General features: G+C 35.6%; 1 protein-coding gene across 1 annotated transcript in view; it reads left to right on the top strand.

The window, feature by feature from the left end:
- Tlk (Tousled-like kinase) overlaps positions 1 to 23,181 on the top strand; it is a 304,040-nt gene extending 280,859 nt beyond the window's left edge. Inside the window, exons 8-21 of the mRNA XM_071590894.1 lie at positions 377 to 538; positions 6,371 to 6,463; positions 7,523 to 7,770; positions 10,040 to 10,295; positions 11,363 to 11,484; positions 11,566 to 11,647; positions 11,915 to 12,006; positions 12,515 to 12,662; positions 12,903 to 13,014; positions 14,434 to 14,572; positions 15,311 to 15,422; positions 15,951 to 16,058; positions 18,992 to 19,129; positions 19,241 to 23,181. Of these exons, the coding sequence (XP_071446995.1) occupies positions 377 to 538; positions 6,371 to 6,463; positions 7,523 to 7,770; positions 10,040 to 10,295; positions 11,363 to 11,484; positions 11,566 to 11,647; positions 11,915 to 12,006; positions 12,515 to 12,662; positions 12,903 to 13,014; positions 14,434 to 14,572; positions 15,311 to 15,422; positions 15,951 to 16,058; positions 18,992 to 19,129; positions 19,241 to 19,315 (1,887 nt within the window). The 3' untranslated portion in view covers positions 19,316 to 23,181. The remainder of the gene's footprint in view (positions 1 to 376; positions 539 to 6,370; positions 6,464 to 7,522; positions 7,771 to 10,039; positions 10,296 to 11,362; positions 11,485 to 11,565; positions 11,648 to 11,914; positions 12,007 to 12,514; positions 12,663 to 12,902; positions 13,015 to 14,433; positions 14,573 to 15,310; positions 15,423 to 15,950; positions 16,059 to 18,991; positions 19,130 to 19,240) is intronic.
- Positions 23,182 to 24,880: the final 1,699 nt, after the last annotated feature.

The raw sequence follows: 24,880 nt of genomic DNA, 5'->3' as shown, positions 1-24,880 counted from the left end.
ATTATGCTCAAAATAACTGCTTCATCCGTTCTTGGACAAGGAATTTAGCTGACCATGAACAGCTGCCATTGAAGGAATTCAATTTAAGTTCCCTGAGATGGTAACTCTTAAGATTTAAATTGAGTCAAATGCAGGGTAGTTTATTTTTTTGATGTTTCATACTCAGCACAAAAAAAGTGGCATTCTCGTCATCTTACTTGGTCACCTACTTTTGATTTTGTTTTTGTCATGGTTGTATCGGACCATAACTGTCATCACTCTTGCATTAGCCCCTCATAGTCGAAGGGCACTATTAAAAGGCCCTGGGTTGGCTGAGGCACTAAACTTTCAATGCTTGCCTACCTCACCTTTATGTGCCTTCCTTCTGGGGGTCCAGTATCCCCCGAGTCCACAGGCCATCATGGGTACTCCACAACCTGGTGGCCCCCCGGGAATTGGCGGCTTGCCCGCTGGTGTGCAGTCCGTGGTACCTCCCGAGTTTTCTTCCTTAATGCATCCACCCCGGCCGCATCCCACCATGGTCAGCAAACTAGTGCAGGTAAGGGAGAATGGAGGAAGGGGCAGGGATGCCTAGACTACTCTTTTATGGACGCTCGTGTGAAATTGAGGAAGTGGGCCGTGATAACATTCATGTCTTTTAGAAAATATGTTTGCTTGGGATCAAGAAGTGTGATCCCTCTCCCAGTGTTGTTGGCCTGGGTGCATGCACTACATTCCTTGCGCCACAGCAGTGATGTTGGGCATGAGCTCTCACCTATCTGCTGCTGATTCTGAAGATCCATGTTTATCGCAATCAGTTCTATTTCACTTAAAATGTACAAAGTTGATATTCAGCTGGCCATGTGTGGGTAACTGTTACAGGACTAATTTTCTGATAATATTTCCTGAAATATGTATATTTGCATCGGCATCATTAGTATTGCTTCAATTCTATATTTTTCTTTGTCGAGTGGTATAGTATTAGAATAGTTAAGGCTTGATGGCTCTTTGAGTTTAATATGAAATGAATTTGAGGGTTGGTCATGTTCACAAAATGACTCTTTATTTGGCATAGATGGGCTGCAGATTTAAAGATTAAAAAAATAAGATATATATTTTGAAAACACCTTAAATATAGGTGCTTCTACAGCCTTAAGAGCATGTATTTCTTCTTAGGAGAAAACCTGTTCCAAGGATGGAATTTCAATGAGCTAGCTTCATAATAAACTGAAAGATTAGATGTAAGGAATTATCCAATGCAGTACTCTCCTACATTAGTAGTACCTACTCTGTTGTTGTTTGTTCTGTGAACAAACTTCTTTTAATGTTTTTTTTTTTTTTAAGCACTGCTCCTATTGGTGAATCGTCCATCTTGAATGTATGCCCTCCTAATTCTGTGGTCTACATAACCACTTATTTCACTTGTTAAGAAGCTCATTACTTTCAATTTATGTATACCATCTTCATCTTATACTGCTTTTGCGGTTTTTAATGCACTCAATAATACTGCATGCTCTAGGCTGTCTGGATGATTAAATCTTGATGGTTGAAACATTTCACAGACTCAATCACCTCATAGTTAACTTTCTTTCCTATTGCTATCCAATTTATTTCTCATTATTTTATCATCAAATGAGTGTAAAAGGATGGATGATAACGGTCCCCCGTATGTCCTGTGCCTATCACGGCACACCCATATGTATGCAGTCTGATTCATGTTTAGGTCCTGAATAAGATGTTCAGTCTTCTTCGATCTTTTATATTCTCCAAAATATCCATAACTTGGTCCTGTCTACCATGTTCAAGGTCTCAAATTCCATGAAGGAAATATATACATCCCGTCTGTTAAATTCCATTCCATTTATGTTCTTGTTAATGCTTTGTCATCTCACATAAAATGATAATAATAATAATAATAATAATTTTTATTTGTCCAGAGACTGCATCATACAAAAAAAATTGTACACATAGTATAGGACACGTCAATATATACAATAATACACAATGTAAATACATATGCCTATTCTAAGTTTCATGTTCCATGAAATTCCTAATAGAATAGAACAAATTCCTTTGAAGAAAAGCTCTCAATTTTCTTTTAAATAGATAAATGTTTGTATAAATGACGTAGATTATTATTCTTTATATCTTCAATGATAACCACAAAGCATTTTGTGATCATATATGAATTCTTATTTATAAATTATGTGGAAAAGTTTCAATGAGGCAGGGCTTTTATAATACTAAACAGAAAGATTTTTTGCCCATTACTAGAAACTGCATTTTAGCAGTTAAATGTACATATCATTTCCTTAAGACTACCAACTACCATCTGCTTCACAGGCTTGTATTAAATAACTGAATTGTGTTTCACAGACCAGTGACAAGTAACATTGTGAAGTCATTTCAGTTACCTTTTGTCGTGGCCGTGGAGAAAAACAATGCCATGTATCCATTCTTTCAGCCAATTATCTCTCTCTTATTTTACCACTTTAATATTCTAACCAGCCACCATGTTATTCTTTTGAATAGTCCATTTTATTCTCATGAAATTAGAAAAGTGAACTCACGTTATTTTTACATTAGCAATAAGTTTAAAGAGTGATTCTACATAATTCAGTTAAATCTTTAAAGTTTTTCAAAGAGCAGGGGCAGGAGAAGGCATTCAACATGTTGGAAGCCTTATCTTAATTCATATTTAAATTAATCATTATATTTGCAGACTGACTTAAGGAAATTTCTTGACATGTCAATAATTGAACTTATACTACCTTGATCAAAAATTTCCCGGAATTTATTCAGAAAATTAAAAATACAAGTTTATTCATCTAAATCTATATTGTCCCCTTCAAAGTAATCCCCATCGACTGCAACACACTTATGCCAGCGCTTGATCCAATCCTCGAAACATTTTTTATATTCGGTTTTCGGTATGTCCATCAGTGCTTCCTGCGATTTTTCCATTACTTCCTCTCGGCTGCTAAAACGCGTTCCCCGTAATGGTTTTTTAACTCAATTGAACAGAAAGAAGTCACAGGGAGCCAAATCAGGTGAATTCGGTGGCTGTTGGATGGTATTTGTTGCATTTTTCGTCAAAAAATTACGAATAATGATAGCACTGTGCGACGGTGCGTTATCATGGTGCAAAATCCACGAGTTTTCTGCCCACATTTCTGGTCTCTTTCGGCGAATTGCTTCACGCAAACGTCTCATAACGCCCAAATAATACTCTTTGTTTACTGTCTGGCCTTCTGGCAAAAATTCATGATGCACTACACCGTTGTAATCCATGAAAACCGTCAGCATTGCCTTCTTTTTTGACTGAAAACGACGTGGTTTTTTTGGTCTCGGCTCATTTGGTGAACGCCATTCACTTGCCTGATGTCTGGATTGCGTGTCGTACTCATAAACCCACGTCTCGTCTCCAGTAATGATCCTTTTGATGAATGTGGGATCGGATTCAGCCTCGCAAATCATGTCTTTTGCGACGTCAACACGGTCTCTTTTTTGCATGAAATTGAGGTCTTTTGGCACCAACTTTGCTGCTACACGACGGAAACCCAAATCATTAACCACAATGTCTTGGGCGGATCCATAGGCAATGTTCAAGTCCTCCGCTATTTCTCTGATGGTTAATTTGCGGTTATTGACCAACATTTCTTTTACTTTATCAATTTTTTCACCGACTTTCGATGTCGATGGTCTGCCACTGCGTTCATCATCTTCGATTGACTCACGACCACTTCTGAACTGCTCGTGCCACTGGTAAACGACCGTTTTTTTTAGAGAATCGTTGCCGAAACACTTTTCCAACATTTCCAACGTCCGTGCGCCACTAAATCCGTTTTTTACGCAAAATTTAATACAAGTTCGTTGTTGCAAATTTAAATCCATTTCTGAAATTGTAAAAAATCGCCAACACACACAGAGATAGATGTACTCTTGGCTACGTAACTTTTGCAAATGTCAAGTTATGACACTAAGATTTAAAGGGAATATCAACAACAGATGTACCAATTTAACAAAAAAAACAGAACTCAAATCGGAACGATGGGAGCGCCACACGGTGGTTATTCCGGGAACTTTTTGATCAAGGTAGTATGCCTAGTTTAGTCCATGTTTAGGCTTTTATGGCACAAATGAGGCTGTGCCATACAATGTCTTCAGACCTGTTGTCCCTCTGCATATTTTTTATTGATAAAAATGTAAGGACATTGGTTCACTTCAATTTTTCCTCATTAATTGATTCCCCTTCATTTATTTCATTCGTTCAATGCTGTGTCATTTTGAGGAATTTTGTCCATAGTTTGAATTATATTCTCATACTGGTCTTTGCCATTGTTAATATATATATCACCATGGCACATATTCGAAAATCATGGTAAACAATATAAAACACTATCTTGACTAAAATGGCAAGCTTTGTTATTTGAGTTAAGTAGAAAAATGGCCTTTTTCCCTAATACTTCCTCCTCTGTGGCATAGCTTGCCTCTAGTGAATTTTGTACTCAATGGAATGACTTTGTGGTTTCTTGCCGGAATACTTTTACATGTAACTTTAGAAAATAAAAATTGCTGCATATTTCATAGCCACAAAGATACTGTAAATTACCTGGAAGTACTCTTGAAATAATTACAGTGTTTTGTTGATAGAGTAAAAGTTAGATGTGCAGATTTTGAACACAGAACGCAGGTTGGAAACAAATGGTAAGGGATCATACACCCAAAAGGTGTCTGTTCCAATATGAAAGGCACTCAGAAGAATTGACTTAACGTAATGAGCCAAATTGAAACTTGAGTACAAGGCTGTGGCATAAATAGTGTGATATTTATTTAGATGTATGACTTCCCTTGAAGCTACTAACAAATATTGCTAATAGGATTGATATCAAAGAGTTAATGAATTTCACTGGCACATATGAAAGGAGCAGTATTTGAATGGTGTAATCATGGATGAGAGAAAAAAATGCTATCCCTTATTAAATACGAGGGTCATCCGGAAAGTAGTACCCGTTCGTGCCGCATGAAGTGCTGACGACGCGAGTAGCCGCTGGACGAGGTCAGATAGCTTCAGTGGCTTGTCTGCCTTCTCTGAGCCAAGTTGCGTGACGCTAGCATTGCCTGTGTTGTTTCTGTGATTGTTTACAATGTTTAAAAAAATTGAGAACGCCGCCAGTTGTGAAGTGAGGGCAGTGATTAAATTCCTCAATGCAAGAAACGTTCGCCCATGTGATATTCATCGCCAATTAAAGGAGGTGTATGGAGACAATGTAATGGACGAGTCGTCTGTTCGGCGGTGGTGTCGCAACTTCAACATGGGGAGGGGGAACACACACGACGATGAGCGTTCGGGGAGACCGTCTGTCATTACAGACCAACTGGTGAGCTCAGTTGACGAATTCGTGAGGAACGATCGGCGCGTCACAATTGATGACATCTGTGAGCATTTTCCCAATGTTTCTCGAACAATTGTTCATGAAATTGTTAAACACCATCTGCATTATGCAAAAATTTGTGCAAGATGGGTCCCTCGCGTATCTCAATGAGCTGGCGGCGAAGGACTATGCAGCAGGAATACAGAAACTTGTCACACGTTATGACAAATGCCTTAATTTGCTTGGAGATTATGTTGAGAAGTAGTTTAAAGTATCCTCTTTCAAATAAAATTTTTTATGTTTGTTAATATTTACTTTTGTGTCTTTATTTCACGAACGGGTACTACTTTCCGGATGACCCTCGTAGTTCTTATGTTGAATATGCCACGAGGATTCGTGATCCATCGTGGACAATGTTAATTCAGAAATTGATTAAAACGAAAGGGTTTTCATGGAGAAGTTGACTGTTTTGAGGAAAAATGGCCTGAAAAGCATCACACAATTGAGTTCATTTTTAGTGGAAACCTTTGGTAACACAAAGGCAGAATGCACAATTAACTTAATTGTAAAGGGATCACACAAGGGAACTTGAAAAATGAGTTTTATGACTGCTATAACTCAGGTGGTTTTTGACTGCTAAACAAACTCCTAGTATCCTTTTCCCCTTGAGCAATTTGCATCCTAAGTGCAACCTCATAGTGAGTGAGTACATCAGAACAAACTTAGTGTTTAACGGTTCTCTTTTATTTATTTGTCATCCCTGATGTTTCGATTCCAATTGTCCAGTGCAGTGGCAGGGAACCAAGAAGAATTAATTTTTTTAGCTCTTACACCTATTTAGAAGTTATAATTATTATAAATGTGGCATTAAACATTGAATCTTGATGAATCTCAAAAACTTCATGTTATCATTTTATCATGATTCTTACTCTTACAACTTTCCTTCCCTTTTCTTTTAATTTTTCTTTTTTCTATAATTTTGTTTTATCATAAAACTTTCTTCTTTGTACTTATAGACTGAATTAACCTGTCAAAGGATACAAGAATTTGAGACCCAGGCCTCATCAGACTTAGAAATGAGGAATAATAAGATTGACGAGCTCCAAAGGGTAAGTTTGACATGCTTAATGCCTTAGCTGTGATTTTTCATGAAACTATGGTTGTAACAAAATCTAATAATATTATTTACTCAGGGTGATGTAGTTTATCAATATCTGGAACTTAATCTATGAATGCCACAGTGGATAATCAGTGGCATATTACTTTTGGTGGGATTTCAATGGTTAATGATAGTGAAGTGTGAAAGAAGCAGGGTGAGATGAGAAATAAATGGGAGAGCATTAAATGGGGAAATGGCTAAAATCAGAGGTCCTTCTTAACAAATAAATGGCACACTTGATTCTTGACAGCCTGTGCTGGAAATTTTATGATGACGATTTTAGAGGCCAGGCCAAAAATAAATAGCCACCTTAAGTGTCATTTTGTCATAAGCGTGTATGAATTACATAGTGCTTTATGGGGGAGGACGATTTGTGTTAGCTTAAATGTCTTGTTGCAAGGAGGGGTGAGATGTTGAACATTGTTCAAGATACCCCTTTTTCATCATTTTATTGTCATGGTGTAATAGTCATCCTTTTGATAATATACCATTTCATTAATGGTCTTTGGAGGTATTTAAAACATTTGGCAGTGGTAATTCTTTGTGAGAAAACATTGTATAACTAGCTGAAACAAGCTGATTGTGTCATTTGGGGAAGTAATGGACCCTGAAGTCGAATGATCAGTATGACTATAATAATCAGTTTGGGGAAGGAGATTTTCAAAATATTGTGGTTATATTCTGATTGTTACACCATTGGTCATACCTACAATAAATCTATCCTAATAGCAGTACTTTAGTGTAATAAACAATAAACAAGTTTCTTCTCCAGGGAAGTAGTCCTTGACTGATGGTATACAAAATGAAAAAGTTGCTTAATTTTGAGAGAGTGAGTTGGGGGAGTTGGTCTCAAAAGAAGTGTCAGACTGACATCCCTCCTTTTCGTGGCTGTCAATTAATCTAAAAGAAAATCACAAATTGTTATGCTCTCACCATTTCATGATAGATACTTTGTTGTGTGTTCAATTCCTTGTGGTTTATTTGAGTCATTGTTGTTTTTGTAATACAGCAAGCTGATGAGTTGAGGCATCAGCTGCAGGCACAACAAAAGGCCATGGATCAACACAAGAGCCACATAAACAAGTGTATAGATGTAGTGAAGAAACTTCTCAAAGAGAAGTCTAATATAGAGAAGAAAGAAGCGCGGCAGAGATGTATGCAGAATCGTTTGCGGTTAGGCCAGTTTGTGACCCAGCGAGTTGGGGCCACATTTCAGGAAAACTGGACAGACGGTCATGCCTTTCAGGAGTTAACTAGGTGAGTGAAGAAAGTGGATGTAATTGTAAATATTTTACTCTCCATAATATTTTGGATTGTCTTACGCTTATGAGCCACAGAAAGCCCAATGGACATTACTCTGCTTTCATGAAGGCATAGATTGATGAAATTTTACATTTTCTATGTAATAATGATAGGCACAAATTTATTTTCCTTTACATCTTTGGGGTTATTCAGCTGATCATTTGTAATGGGAGATGGTAATGCTATGGCTTTATAGCAGCATGAGTATAGTAATGCTAGCTGAGTTTTAATAGGAAATGTCAGTGGAACTAACGATAACCATACCAAATACAGCTATGTTCTTTTTATTAATTACTTTTTTATTAGTGAAAATTGCTATTTTTATCATTTGTTCGTTTTTGGTCAATTTCACCGGTAAAACATTTGTAATTAGTCTTATCAGACAGGTGTGATCCTCCATGTAAAGTTAAATATTTATGTTTTCTCTGCCATATGGATGCCGTTAGCCTATAAAAATTCCAAAAGAAGGAAGCTGCTTGAGTTTACTTCTAAAAATACCTGAAATTGAGTATGAAAGGCCTAAAAACTTTTGTCTGACTGTAATTGTATTTTGAGCATGAGAAAACTTTTATCTTTGTTCTGTGCACTGACCGTTGATTCATACACAAAGCTTGCAGGTTTTATAGCAGTTGTGTACCTTGCTCAAAATATTACTTCCATTGATGGTTTCTGGCATGGCTTTGTGGAATCGATTCGTATTGGAAATGAAAAAATAGCAACTATGATTCCACCGAAAATTTATGACGATACGACCTGGGTTTCGATGTTCAACGTCATCTTCATGCTTACTATTTTTTCATTTCTAACAATATTACTTGTTTTCATTAAAACCACTGTCCTACTATAGTTTCTGTCGGGATTTTGTACACTAACTATATCGATCTATTGTTTTCTACAGCTTGGACGGTGCTGCTCTATGCTTACTGTTATTTCTCTTAGCTGAAAAGTTGTAGTGTGACTGGACCACAACTTTGCTGTAACCATATTTCTGCTTTCAACAGATACATTTGAAACACCACAATGGTTTCCAGATATCACGAGTATTATCAGATAAAGAAAAATATCACCACCTTTCCAAAAAACCCATTTTTACTAGAAAAGCTTAGGGTTAGTTTGTAAATGGTTATTACCCTATTAATAGACCACTGTCATAATGAGAAATAGTTATAGTTGGATAGTATGTGTTGCTCTTCTTGCAATCAATTGAGTTAAAATACACACATGAATGAGTGCATGAATTGGACATTGTATGCTACTTATAAGAACTGTTGTTTTATTTTTATTAAACCACTTATATAAATTGGCCTCGACTGTAAAATAGTTGGGCTACTATCCACTATAGTGAAGTTTTGTTGTTAGAAACTATAAATCATAAATGTCATAATGCCTTTTTTTGTTGTTTTACTTTAATTTCTTTATTTGAGTAATTCAACAAAATATCCAAATTTATTGAAGTAGTTTAACAGAAATATGTTCTTAAGTCTGGAAGCAGTAAAAGTCTTTGCTATAGTGTGTACACAAATTTGGTGTGTATAATAGAAGAAGCATACATGCTATTGCACTCTTAAATATAGATAACCATTCAATGAAGCTGCTATTAATTATAAATTGCATTCAATATAAAAAAGGTTTCTGTAATGTCCTTAAACATTAGTATCCTCCATAAACATTTCACAAGTCTAATATAATATTTTATATTATTATTATTGATATTTTATCATTTAAGGTAGATTTTGGATGCATGCAGCGTGTACAACAGTACAACTACTTATTTCTTTGCCTATCTTAACACAACCTGAGATGCAACGCTACAGTAAACTATTCTCCAACTCTGCCATGTTCCTTCCTTCTTTTCACTCCATCCAACATGCCTATCCCATTCTTACCTCCTCCTCGCCTGCCTAACATTCTCCCCTCTATCACAGTAGTTACCATCCCATCGCCAATCTAAATTCTCTCATTTTTCAATTAATGTAGCACCATTGAGCTGCACTAATTGTCATTATAGAACCAATCTCTGAATTTTATGATGTAGAATATTTATTACACATTTTTGGTTTGTGATGGAATTGAAATGTTGTGATGGTGTTTTAAGTTCTGGCATAACCAACAGTAAAAGAGGATAAGGGTGCCTTGATAATTTTTAGAAGAATTACTGAAGAAAATTGGTAAAATGAATTATTTTAGGTGTGAGTCGACTAAAATGCTCTCTTTTGTGATTCAGGCGGCAAGAAGAAATAACTGCAGAAAGGGAGGAGATAGACCGGCAAAAGAAGTTGCTTTTGAAGAAAAGGCCGTCAAACAGTGAAACTGGAAGGAAGCGCAGTTCTAGTAACCAAGGTAGTGCAGCAGCTGCGGCAGCGGCAGCTGCGGCTGCAGCTCTCCACAATGGCACGGATTCATCGGCCACTTTTCTAAAACCAGATGCCATTAGAGAGTTCTCATGGCAGGAATACTATGAGGCTGATGAAATCTTAAAGGTGAATATTTTTCTTTCCCCCGCCTCTCCACTTGGTCATGCCTCATTGCTTATTAGGTAGATATTAGATGTATTATTTTTATTTTATAATTATATATTCAAGTAAAATTATTATATGAATTTTTATGACTGTAATTCTAATATTTCCATTGTTATTGGTTGTCTTCTAATTCATAGTCACAGATAGTGTCAGAAAAAACTAATTTACATCATTGTAGACCTTAAATGCATTGTCATACTTCATATATTCATTTACTCTGTCCATATTGCCTGTACTTATTCTCTCCTTATTTCCTCTTTTCTAATATTCTCTTCTCTTAAAAGACCAACACCCCCTCTACATCTCATATTTCCCTCAATCTCCTTTTCTGCATACTTCTAATTCCCCTACAATTTCATCTCTTCTCCTACGTCCTCCCATCATTACTTTATCTTCCACTCTTATTTAGCTTATTATCTCTATCCTCTTCCATACGTCGTAAAACCTCCCTCACAAACTTTATTTTTCATTTTATACACATTTTTTATGTGAAGTTTTGCTGATTTTAGCCATAACTAAAACATCTATGAGCTAGTAGATGAGCAGATAAATTATGATTTAAAAATTAAGTATTAAAGTGTTGAAGCCACTTTTTGCCTAAAATTTGTCTTTTGCTGCCAAAGTATTGGGGTTCACAGTCTGATTCTCTGTGGAGAATCCTGCCAAAGATGGCTTTGATGTAAATTTTATGGCCCTAGAAAGTTACTTCAAATGGTGAAGAATTTCACATTTTCATCCTATGGATTTGAACCCATGTATACAGTTTTGGACATGGCTTTTGTTTATATTTTTGATTAATCGTACAAACCGCCTTATGCAATCAAGATCCAAGATTTGGTGAACACATTTCACTTCTGAGTAGAATTAGCCCAGGACATAAAAATTGGCAAAATGCCATGTATTTGCTATTGTTTGTTGGCAATTTCTTGCAGAATTTTTACCATAGGAAGAGAAAAAATTGTAAGCATAAAGATTATATTTTTGTAAGTCGCAGTAATGGAAATGGTGTATGTTTTGTTGAATTGCAGCTCAGGCAAAATGCATTGAAGAAAGAGGATGCAGACCTTCAGCTGGAAATGGAAAAATTAGAAAGGGAAAGGAATTTACACATCAGGGAATTAAAACGAATACACAATGAAGATCAGTCTAGGTTGGTCCATCTCTTACTAAGTGGAAATTTGGACTTAGTTTTTCAACTTACTAAAATTTTCTCTCCCGTTTTTTTTTTTAGGTTTAATAATCATCCTGTGTTGAATGAAAGGTATTTGTTGCTGATGTTGTTGGGGAAAGGTGGTTTTAGTGAAGTTCATAAAGTAAGTTTATTTGTTGACAACTTGTTAAATGTATAAATCTACTATAAATTTTTGACTTAAATGGTTGGTTTCCTAGTTTTAAAAACATAAAACATGGAATGAGTAGATAATTAATTGTGAAAATGGTGACATGTTCAGTTTAATCCCACACTTGTTCATTTGCATACATGTTAATCCTTTCATTTTGAACTTTTCAACATTTTTCATTCGTAATATTGGTACCTGGTGCATCTTGAGAAATAAAATAATACATGTTATCTGTTTTAGGCATTTGATTTGAAAGAGCAACGGTATGTGGCATGTAAAGTTCATCAGTTAAACAAAGATTGGAAAGAAGACAAGAAAGCAAACTACATAAAGTGAGTCTTTATTACTTGCCCCTAAAAAATTGATGTTTATAGGTCTACCTTTCACATACTTAAAAAGAATTTGCTGGTCATTGATCAGTCATCCCCATATTCATTAAAGATTCTAATTAGTGTAGGAGGATATCATCTTGGCAATTGTGATTTGGTACATTGTTTCGGAAACTAACTTTGTCGTCATTGTGGTCTCTGTATTGGCAATTTTTAATTTAATCAAAAAATGTTAAAAATGTTAATTTTTTTATTTCTACCAATTGGTAAATGTTGGCTAATGTTATGGCCTCCGTCAGTGAAGAGTATTCATTTTATGGCATGGATTGATTCTATATTAAAGTGAGATTTTCTTTATTGAGAAGCAAGTTGGTTAAAATCAGTAATATGACTGTAATCTTATGTGCCATTGTTTCGTGGGTTAATTCAGTGACTGGGTAGTCCAAAATTAAAGCAACAGTCAATATTGATCAAAGGTGAACTTTATTATGTATCCATTTCTTCTTCATAGGCATGCACTTAGGGAATATAACATACATAAATCATTGGATCATCCACGGGTTGTGAAGCTTTACGATGTGTTCGAGATCGATGCGAACTCTTTCTGTACAGTATTGGAGTATTGTGATGGCCATGACTTGGACTTCTATCTTAAACAGGTATGAACTATGCCATAGCTTTTGTATCCATTGGAACGACAATTTTGTGTGTATGTATATATTTATTTTCTTAGCTCTTCATTTTACTACTCTGCTGTTCATGATGATTCAGTTAACACCAGATTGTAACCATGATGGTTGTTTCAAGACGGGACTGAGACAGCTTTGTATTTTCACTTATTATAAAAGGGATAATTAAACCGAATGACCTGTGTACAATATTTCTGTTTTTATTTACAGCACAAGACAATTCCTGAACGGGAAGCAAGGTCAATTGTTATGCAGGTGGTGTCTGCTTTAAAATACCTCAATGAAATCAAACCTCCAGTTATACACTATGACCTGAAGCCTGGTGAGTCTAGTCAAAAAATAGTATGGTTTTAAGAGCTTGCAATACTCTACCAAGTTTGCTTGAAGTTCAGAAGGGAAATATACAACACTTAAGGGAATACAATCGTAAAATGTGTGCACCTATGACTGTAACAACCCTGTTGAATTTGTCTCTTACATCAGGATGGACCACAAAAAGTGTCCCTGATGTGGGAGAGTTAAAGAATCAAAGGGGGAGCATTTTGACTGAGTTATATATCAATATATTCATTCATTACTTTTTGTAATGAGCACATCAGTGGTTGACTATGAGTGTGTCGTCATGGAGTGCAAAGGTCACCATTGTTTTGGTGGCTTTAAAAATTATTCATCCACTCTTATATTTTTAACTCTGAAATTATTCTATCGGATAATTTATGAAGAATTATCTATGTATGTGCTTTTATATTTTGCTCAGTTATTTGTTTTTATATGCCTTTATTGGGCAATAGTAGGGGTCTAGCAAATCTGTGAGCCAGGGATGTTTCATGTGTAGTTATGAAATCAAAACGCCAACAGAAAAAGTTCTCCTCATTCTAAGCCAACTTCGAGCCAAATTTAATGCAACTATAGTGATTGATAATTAATAAATTTATATAGATAATTTGTTTTAAGTTTAAAAGTTGTAAAACATGTATTTTCATAGTCAGTGTCAAGTTCTCATGTGAATATTTTCACTCTACTTAAGGTTATCATTTCCAGAAATAATTTTGCATGCTCATATTAAAAAGTAATTTTGGTAAATTAGTTTTTTGTGATCATATGCTTGCTTGATTGAAATTATTTTTAAATAAATAATTTGTTTTTAATATTTTCAAAAACTACATTCTTCTACCTGATTGAAATATTTGGCAAATTGGCCTACTTTTGTTGCTATTAACTTCTTAACAATTCATAAGTGAGTGATAGAATAGATGAGATCAATTTATAGATTAAAAGAGCAGTGAAACTTGTACTTTTACTGACGGAACTTAACAATCCATGTTTTTTTCTCGTCACTTCCGGAATATGAATGCATCAGAATGGATAAGATTTTGTAACCACAATTTTTCCATTAAAAAAATAATTGAGTAATTTGTAATTAATGAAGAGAACCCCAGCAACTCTTCCTGTAAAGTGCTCAAAATAATGATGAGTATATCAGTCATGATTTGGATGGCTTGCCAAGTTAGCCCCTTCTAAGAGTGATTCTAATGATAATGCCTGGTGTAATTTAAAATAAAAAATGTTCAGTATTTGGAATGATGTGTCATCAGATTGTCAGCCGTCATTGAATGAATGAAGCATTGCATTTTACGAGTGCTGCATCAATTCCATCATGTGGTACCTCCTTTTTTTGCTGAAAGTCTTACTGTGAAGAGATTTTGTGTGTTTAATTGATTCCATAAATATTAATTTTCAGGCAATATACTACTAACCGAAGGGAATGTGTGTGGTGAGATCAAAATCACAGACTTTGGCCTAAGCAAAGTAATGGATGAGGAGAATTACAATCCAGATCATGGAATGGACCTAACATCCCAAGGGGCAGGCACATACTGGTTTGTATATTTAGTTTTTTGTTGATATTTGTAATAGAAAAACTGGTGTTATAGACTGATAATTAATTGGCTGGTAATCGGTAATTGTCATATTGGCTCCTTTGCTGATCAATCAAATTATCATCTAATTTGTCATCTCTCGTCAAATGTAATATTCCCTTATATTTCCACCATTTTATGCCTGCCAAGATAATCATTAGTCTTGAAAATAGGCTAGATTATTGTAATAATTTTACTTGCTATTGTAATAATTTTAGCTTATACCTAATTTTCTGTCTAGATGTTTGTATGAGACTATTTATTCAATTTTCAGTGTGTCCCAATAATGAATGAATTTTAAAAAAATTTTATGCTTTAAATATGCAGCCAATTGATTTTATTATTCCCTACCATAGGGCATTCATCAGTGCATTATTTTGGTAGTATAAAAATAGGTCTTTAAGCTGGTTGTCTTTATTATCCTAAATAAAAACTTGATTATCAGTACCAGGATATTTTGAAAGATAGTAAAAATTTAGCAATGAAAATTATATCAATTGTATTCTGTCCATAGATGCCAAATAAAATAAAAACGATGCTTCATATTTTTCCTTATTTTCTATCCTTGACAAAACTATTGTAAGCCTTGTTCATAACTTCAATGCTTTTCTTCTGTGTACCTTTCACACTTTTAAGATGAATTTTTTATATAAGTGCATCCATGCGTGGTGTATTCTGAGCACAGTTGTCTCATTTTAGGTACCTGCCTCCTGAATGTTTTGTTGTTGGAAAGAATCCTCCCAAAATTTCTTCCAAAGTGGATGTGTGGAGTGTAGGTGTGATATTTTATCAATGTCTTTATGGCAAAAAGGTGAGTACCCTGAGAACATTCAAAATTATTTGCATTCTTCTGAAAAATCCTTAAATTATCATGTGCTTCAAGATTGTTGTTTGTAGTGAATCATAAAGGTGATGGGCTGCTCTAAGTTTTGAAGCCATGAAATTTCAGTCCCCTTCTGAGGATTGCTGATTAATGTTTAAATACAGTTCAGTTGTATCTTATCCATTTTGTATTGTGAGGTGCTTTTAAATTTTAGCATGCTATATAATCGCCTTCCAAGGTATCCATTTACGTAAAAAGAGTATTTGGAAAAATGTGATTTAGCTTGTGGTCATTTGGTTTCTATTTCTAATCTTTGTCTTCACACTTATTTGTGTGAACTTTAATTTAATCTTCTAAAGATTTAGTTCTGACAAGTTGTTCATTGAATGCTGAAAGTGCTTATTTTCCATTGCAATCATGCCAATTAGTTGTTATAATAATCTGTAGCGTCATATATGATATTTTTCATTCTAAGCAACATTCATATAAACTTTTTTGTGTTTGTGGTTTCTGTAGCCCTTTGGACATAACCAGTCTCAGGCAACCATTTTGGAAGAAAACACTATTCTAAAGGCAACGGAAGTGCAGTTTGCTAACAAACCAACAGTCAGCAATGAGGCGAAGGTAATGAAATTATGTAACTTTTAGTATTTTCTTATGATAAGAGATGGATAATAATCCCTTTTCATTGTTAATGGTTCTATAGTTTTATTCCAGAAAAATGTGCTTGTTATACAAAACTTGAAAATCTTTGGAGGTTTAAACTATTGCCAAATTTAAAAATATTCTGCTTTTGTGAATGTTGGTTGTAATCATAGTCAAATAATGTTGCACATTTTCCCTCAATGATTGATATTTTCAGATTAGATCTGTCCATAAACCATGCAAGGTTTTCCCAAATATTTGACCCCTCCCCTGATTTTCCTGTTAGGATCTTTCATGAAGTTAGTATATGTTAATTATAATCAAGTCTATTTGCTGCTTTCTTAAGTATTAAATTAGCATTGTTGCCCAAAAAATACAATTTGACTAGATGGGTAAAACTTTCAAGTTGATTGCCATTTAATTCAAAATAAGTGATCTTTTCACCTTTAATGGTTCAATTTTTTTTTTAATACCCATTATTTTCAATCACATTTTTTTCATTTGCATATTTTTAAAATTTGAGTAGAAATGTTTATTCAGTTTATAATCTAACAAAAATATCAAACCGAAAGATATAATCATCTTTGTTATTATTTTCATGGGATGGTGTAATTTGTTATTTTTTGTCATTTTCTTTTGCCTTTATAGCACTGTTACCATTTCATTCCAAACGTACAATTTAATAGTAGTTCTCCCTAGTTTTCTTCATTTGATTGTCTCATTAGGTTTTTTAAGTGTAAAGAAACGTTTCAGTTATTGAAATGCTCAAATTGCCTCCTTATTAGCTTGCTATGATTTGGTTCAGCCTTGCCATCAGCAACACCTTTCCTTTTTTCCACAATATGCCCTTCCTATATCACTTCTTTTGTCCATATTGAATCCAGCATAGCACAAGTGGCAAGTTCCTAGTCAGTGAAAGCATGTTTTCAACAGCTAAATCGGTGATGCTTGCTTTCAGGAACTCCTTGTCTTCATCAAAGAGGACATTATCTCGATGACTTTACAGTCACCTCCTACCCTTACTCATTCCCTTTCCTTTAGTAACATTATAGAAAACAAGTTCTTGAATATAGACAAGCCACTTGTTTCAAAGTTTAAACTATAATATGAATGGGGTTATCAGTGAAATATAAAAACTATAATATGAATCAGGTTATCAATCTAGGATTTTACCCTTCCCCACGCACAGCACAACCTTCCGCTTATAAAATTTGGGCTCGAAGGACTTGCATCGCAATCAATATCTCTGTTCACTATGAAGAACCAATAAATGGTACAACAAATAAGCCTTGTGTATTATAGAACACAACCTGTTGGTAATCAAGTTTTTCCAGTAAACTTTTGAGCTGAGGCATTTATGAAATTACTGGGCATACTCAATTAGAATGGCAACCACCTTGATTTCCCTTGAGGAGCTGCGTCAGCATGAATATCTATTCAAAGTTATGCCTCCAATTAATGTCTTGGACAAACAATTCAATTTTCAATTATATCCTAATGGAGAGTTAACTGAACGAGGACATTTATACATTTAGAGGTCAAGTTAGCTTCGGAGTAAATGTGAAGAATAAACCTCTTAAGTCTGGTTTGCAGCTCTATATTTTGTCAGAGGCTCAATCAGGTTATGACGTCTATTCTGAAGTTAATTTGGGAGCAGTTTGTGGTGTCAGTGATGTTGTAGAGCCTCTTATGTTTAAACTAAGGAACTAATTTGAGGAATGGCCATATAATCTATAATTGGATAGGTTCTATAACAGCACATCCCTCTTAAAAGGTTTTGGAAAGAGAAAGCTTAGGGTGTTTAGACATTAATGAAAAATACAAAGGGACTCTCCAAAGAATTAACCAATGCAAAGTTACGAATGAGAGAATTTGATGAAGTGTAATGCAAGGCCTTAATAATTTCTTGAATGCCAATTCCTTTTTATACATTTTTGCTTACTTTTAGAAAGATGTAAATATGTAAGTTTTCAGTTAATTTACATATCTTCTTCATATACTTCTGACTTGCCAGTAATTCATTGAACTTAAAATTCCTGAAACCTGAAAACCTGTACTGTCAGGTAATCATTTCATTTCCATGCCAATAGGCTAATGCTTGTCTATTTTTCTTAGCCAACCTTATTATAATTGTGAAGACACATAAGAACTACTGTCTTAACAGAGTAGTAAATAAGAATAATAGAAATATCAATTTGCAATAACCGCATTTTTGTATTATTTGTCTTTAGTTAGTAAAGATATTCTTAGGGAGAAAAAGGATTTATTTAGCATATGGTGGTATATTAAAAAAATCAACTCATTTTTCATGGTCAAAAAATCATCTTAATTATACAAAGCACAATTTTTCTGGTGTTTGGTAATTAGGAAAAATGAGGTGGAAAAGTTTGGCCATTTTTAGTAATACTGTCCCTTGAATTTTTATTAGGGTATTATTCGCCAATTTTGTTTTTTGGGTTAAATGGAAAATGGAACCATTTGGTCTCAATTTCACCCAAATAAAGACCTCTGTCTATCTGTCTTTATCTTCGTGACAATTGAAATGGAATTTCAATTATTTTTCACTGTTATTTGGGTCTTAACAAGTTGGATGATAGAAAATCTTATGTCAGTTGTCTTTGCCGAAATTTGTCCAGTCTTCCTCATTATGTGACAATACTCTCAGTTGATTAATTTGCAAGTAATATTTATCTGACACATCTCCCAATGCATGGATAAATAAGTATTGACCTGCTGCTATCTTTTTTAAAATGCAATAATTACCATTTTGATGCACATTTTAAATGAGGGTATTCATTTAGTAATGGCACATTTTTTTTTAGGCAGTACATGTACAGTACAGTAAGTTACAGGTGTATTCCTATGTTTCACAGTGTACTATAATGGATTCTCATGTTGGTGTTTACTTTCAGGGTTTCATTCGTGGTTGTCTTGCCTACCGTAAAGAGGACAGGATAGACGTTTTCTCCCTGGCAAGGCACGACTACCTTCAGCCCCCAATACCAAAGCATGGTAGGCAAGCAAGCAGCCAGCAGGCAGCACAGCAGCAGGTAGTGGTGGGTGGGGGCGGTGGAGGGGGAGGGGGAAGTGGCGGTGGTGGTGGGCAGGTTCAGACGTCAATTGTTGGGGGGGGTGGTGGGGGTGGGCAAACCCCCCAACAGGGGAACCAGCAGCCCGGACAGACTTCTTTCACCACTGGGATGTTTGGTGGCATGAATGCATCGAGTTCATCATAGTGACGGCAGACGCCCCCTCCCCCAAAGACTACTTCTCCCCCCGCGGGGTCGAGGCGCTCAAGAGCGTCCCGGCCGGCCCTTTGCCCCATCGCCGTTGGGTCACGGGGATCCCGGAGTGCCAGAGGAAGGGGGCAGACTTAAAAGGAGCCAGGAGAGGACTCCTTTGCCGGTGGAATGTGGCGGTATGAGTGTTTCTTTGAGATGTTGCATCTGGTCATAGTGTGTGGATGTTTGCGTGTGGCTAGTGTGTGTGTTGTCATCTCTACTGCTACTGAATGAAGGCATTCGTGCCCTTGGGTGGAAGTACTGTACTCTCTGCCTTCCCCCCCTGCCCAGGGTCGCGTTTGGTATAAGGTGTTCCTTCTCTCGTTATGAGGGGCCGCACCCTCTGACCGAGAGATAATAAGCAGTATTGGTGTAGAAAATGTATATGTGCGTGCAGGGATGTCCTCTACTGAGGGCATTTCAATGGTTTACATCAAGTCAGTTGCTGCCTGAATGACAGAACTGTTTCAATAGTGTACAGTGAATATTATTATTATTGCGATCATTATTATTGAAGAGTGACATTATCATCATCGCTGCTGTTTTATTGTGTTGAAACAATAAGAACAATTTTCCAGTTAATTCTATAAATACGTAGAAGTTTTGTTATATATATATATATACAAAAATATATATAATATATAAACTGTAATGAATGGTGGCAGGACACAGAACGGCTTAGTGAATGTCCGCCCTGCATTTTTTGCCAGGGCCTAGGAGTGGTGTGATTTGCTCCTCTTTCTGTGAAATGTTGGAGAGCTCCCTTAACTAAATTAAACTCTTTCCTTTGTTTCTGTCCAATCCCAAAATGTGTACACCATTGCAGCAGCACTTATACTGTTACAGGCAGGCTTTGTGAATATTTTGCAAAATAATGGCATCATATCAGTTTAGCTATGGGAAACAAAGAGGGTGTTGTGTATGGTGTGCCACAGAAAACAAAGCATTACTTAACCTAATGGAGGATGAAAGCTGTTGAAATTTTCAACATTGATTCTAGGGTAGGATAGGGGTATTCTGTGAATATTTTACATCCTGCTTAAAAGCATTGCTTTTTCCTCCTCTGGAGCATGCCTGAAATGTCTTTGTTTTGACCCTCTGATACTCTTTTTAAAGTTGTTTTCCCTCCCTCAGTAACTTGCCTATTTTGAAGCATTTCCAGAACCAGAGGTATATTTAAATCCTTACATTACTTCATGAAGTAGCAAAATTACCTTTTGTTGCTTCTTGATGTAAATGTGACTCGATTTTCTTATTGTTAACTTATTGGAAGTTACTTTTCCCAATGAAAACATGAATTGTTATTTGCTGTGTAACAGTGGGACTGTGATTCTCAACTTATTAAAGGTCATGTGCGGACTTAAGAGATGTGGCCTATGATAAATGCTAATGTTATGGTTGTTTTTAGCACTGGTGGAAAATTGCCATGATATCCTGCTACCTTAATTTAGTGAGAATTAGTTTCTGTGGTCTCTGGAAATGGATGCACAAATTTTGTTTCTCTTTTTGACTACCAGCCTACTTTCATCCCAGTACCAAAAGGTGTACTTCTCTATTATCAGCCCCATTCTCCGTGAGGTAGTGGTGGAGAGGTACATAACATTCATGAGAGAGCAGGTAGGAATGCAGGAAATTAATGGTGGTTATGTCATGGAGAGCCAGTATGTTGTTACAATCCTTGTCATTGCTGTGCCCGATCAGTATGGACTTCCTTGCCTTTGGACCACTCTGGTGAGCATACAGCAAGATGCTCAAAAGTGAACTTCATTGTTTATCAGAAGATTTGTTCCTTTTTTCTACTGAATGGCGAAGAAAGTAAAAATGAAATAGGAGGTTTTACGTGAATGGGCAGGAGATTGTAATGGTGGAGATTGATCAGAATGTGTGGCTGCCTCATGTTTGTGTCCTCTTTGTGTAGAGTGGAGCCCTATTTTGTCCTTGGCAGATGTGCTATTTTTTTTTAATGGTGAACAGGAATAAGCTGCATCCGAACATAATGTAACTGTATCCCCTGACATGGCATATCTGTGGGAACTGTAAGATAAAAGTAATACTGTTTTTTTTGGGGGGGCCATTTGGTTGCGTGAGAAGTGGCCATCCGTGTACACAAGTCATCGCTCACTAGGAAGTGAACATTTGAATTTGGTTTCTTTACCAAAGAACAGTGTTCTGGAAGAGTACCCAAATAATTCATATCTTCAGATTGCCAGTGCTGGATTAGCTTTGTAAATCATTATCCCTCTTTTTGTCTCGTACTCTGGTAAAGCCGTTCTCGTGTTGTCATAGTTCCTGATACAAGAATGGCAACATTAGAAGAATTTGTCACTGTTGAGAGCTTCCAAGATCTTTTTAGTCGTATGAAGAAAAAAAAGAGTTCTAAATTCCTCTTAATATATTCCCCAGCAACAAATCCTGTGATGGCCCCCTTATCCAGTCTCCCCTCAGACCCCGCTCCATTTCCAAAAAAAAAACACCCATGGCAACAGTGGTCCAGTGGCAATTTTACTTCTTGTTATCATTATCAGCATGACTGGGAAGGTAATATGCCTTTAACTTCCATGAATCTCTACTAGCTTGGCCATAAGACAATGTTTATAGCTTTGACTGTACATACCATTCAATTGGAGCATGGTGACGTAGTGTGGTGGCTGTCACTTATTCAGTTTCCAACCTGAGTATCCTTGTTTTTGGGTTACTTGTGTGATAGTGAAGCTGAGTTGAGCTTGATTCTATGGAATTATTTATATTGTGATTAGTACTCATGGTTAGCATAGTTAAATTTTGCTAGAATGTGGTATTGTTTGTTGATAAATACAGCTACTTCTTTACTGTTCTCATGTAAAGGTACGAAACTTTTTTAAATTTGTAAGTTATGTATGTTTAAAAAAATCCATTTAATGAATTGCACACGAGGAGAAATTTTGTTGATCGCTCTGTAATAACTGTACAGGACAATTGTATTTTAGCTTCCCTTAAAAGAAAAAAAAAACTTTTGATTCACACAGATGTTTTTGATCTGTGTCAATACAGGAATTGTTTTTAATTTTAATTTAATTTTTTTTTTTTGAAAGTGTCGGCCACCACAGTAATTAACCCACACAAGGATTGGACGTGTGGAGCCTTTCTGACCAACTGGTACCATTTCCTCCCTCCCTCTCCCCCCAGCCACCTCATAAATCCATCCTTGCCCCCTGGTCCCTCTCTCCCCACTTCCCGAACCTCTCAACCAATCCTAACTGCTAAGAATTGAGCATAAACCTCGCTCTCTTCCCTCTTGTGTAATAGTTATTGTGAGTAGAAAGTCTTGGATTCCCAGCTGTCATCGTGGTGGAGCATCGTTCTGTATGCTCTTGTGTGCTCAGTAAGTCCTGCTAGGCACGTGATTCAAACTTACTGTTGGTAAATTGTTCAGTATTTATACTAAAGATTTAAAAAGTGGGATGAACAATATTAAAATGAATATTGATGCACCCACAATGTAATAAAGGGTCACTCAAATACAGCACTGAGTAAGTTTTACTGTCTTGTTTCACATTATTGTACATAATACACTTGATCTTCTGAACTGGGAGATTTTTTTATATGTACCTTATGTATGTATGTATATGTGTATATATGCATGCATGAATATGTGTGTATGTATAAATATATATGTACCAGTGCGTATTACACACAGATATCATATACCTGATGTCCTTGTATAATGTGATCATGAACAATTGGAACACCTTGTGTGGTGCTTTTCTCTGATAGTTTGCCTGTGATCTTAAATGTGTGCTGCTAAATAGGAAAATTCCTTCAGTTTATACAATTAAAAATGATTTCAGTGATTTTTAAGAAATTAACTTATCAGCTGAATGGCTGGAATTATTGTTTCAAATTTCTTGTGATCTGAATAGTTATTTCAGTTCATTCCCTGGGTAATTGATGGTGGGTACACACTAAAAAAGACCAAAAACCTCTGGTCGTCCAAGATTATTATTTTAGAAAAGACATAAATTCAAGGGTATTGGTAGGATTCTGGAGTGGCTTCCTGGAAGGCTTGTTATCCGAAGCTGCTGTTAAAGAATCAAATACATAGAGCTATTAAAATTAAAGGCAGCACGGGGAAATGGCTCCCCTTTCTTGACTGTGACTTCCATATGCAGCAAGAATTGGCAAATGGTAAGGACTGCCCTCAATGAAATGGAGAATCAGTTTTAAATGTCAGGATTAAGATGGGAACATGCATACCCCCAAAGGTCACTTAAGTATGCCGGAAAGAAGAGCCCGACCAGCTTATTCAGAATGGCGGGTATCATTACCAAGGTATGTAGTTGCATAGAGTGAAAGGTTAATTGAAGAAATTTTAAATTTAGAAACGACATTTATGTTACTCATTATAGGGACTGACAGTGGTATTTCTCCTTTTTCATGTTGTTGAGTACTGAAAGCTGCTAAGCTTAAAACTTCAAGATCCTTATCAATAATGTTCTCGCATTAAATTTTGTAAGTCTCATAATTTAAAAAAAAAAATACACTGCAAGCATTCTTTAGTGTGTTCTATATTCAAGGAAAAGGGGATTGTGTAAAATGACCTTGGCTGTTGACACCATAAATAGAACTACTATCGAAGAAAGGATGGATATGCATAAATCTGAGTAAATGCATTAAAATTTTGGCTAGCTTATTCACTAATGGTTGGATGTAAATTACATTTTTTCAATTGACCAGGAAAATAACTGAATGTGCAAGTAAAGTCATTGCTGACATGATGAGGGGTGATTTGCAGCAATGTGATATAGCATGTTAATATCCAGGAAATAACAGTAAATAATAAAAAACTGTTTTGCAGGTGCATGTTGCAAACAAGCAGCTGGCATTAACCAATTCATAGGGTACAGAAAACCAAATGAGAATTGTTACAGTAAATAGAATATTTTAGGGGTAAGATGTCACCCATGCTCTTCCCCATTAAATAAAGGAAACATTAAAATAGGAATGTTCAACTGATGGGGAGAATTTTTTTTAGATGGAAATTTTACATGGCTATTGACCTTGCATTACATTGCAAATAAATCAGAATAAAAATGCATAACTGTATTCTATTGTTTCAGGCTTCACTTCGTGGAAGTAATTGATATCCATTATTGAAATAGAAAGAAAGACTCGTACTTTTCCAACTGTGGCCAAAGTAATAGTGGAAAAAGAAAACTTGAGTAGTAAAAACAAGACAAAATTGAATTTTTTTCTGGAAGCATGTACAGGTGATGGAATGATTTAAGGAAGGAGAAAGTTCATATAAAGACAGCATACTTCACCAAAAAAGGAATTGATGGCAACCATGTCATTTTGAAACCATTATTTCAAGCATATTATTGTATAGGGAGACCCATGACAATTAATTAGTAATCATGAAAATAAATTATTACAGAAGAATGATTATGATTAAATGAAGTGAATCAACAGTAGATAATGTTTATAAAGAGCAGGAAAAGAATATTTGCTTTATATTGCTCTTGAGGATTAAAAACATAACTA

This window comes from Hetaerina americana, unplaced genomic scaffold, assembly GCF_022747635.1.
Source record: "Hetaerina americana unplaced genomic scaffold, ioHetAmer1.1.p SCAF_4, whole genome shotgun sequence".
Lineage (NCBI taxonomy): Eukaryota > Metazoa > Arthropoda > Insecta > Odonata > Calopterygidae > Hetaerina > Hetaerina americana.
The sequence above is the reverse complement of the archived record's forward strand: the minus strand, read 5'-3'. Positions and strand labels throughout refer to the sequence as shown.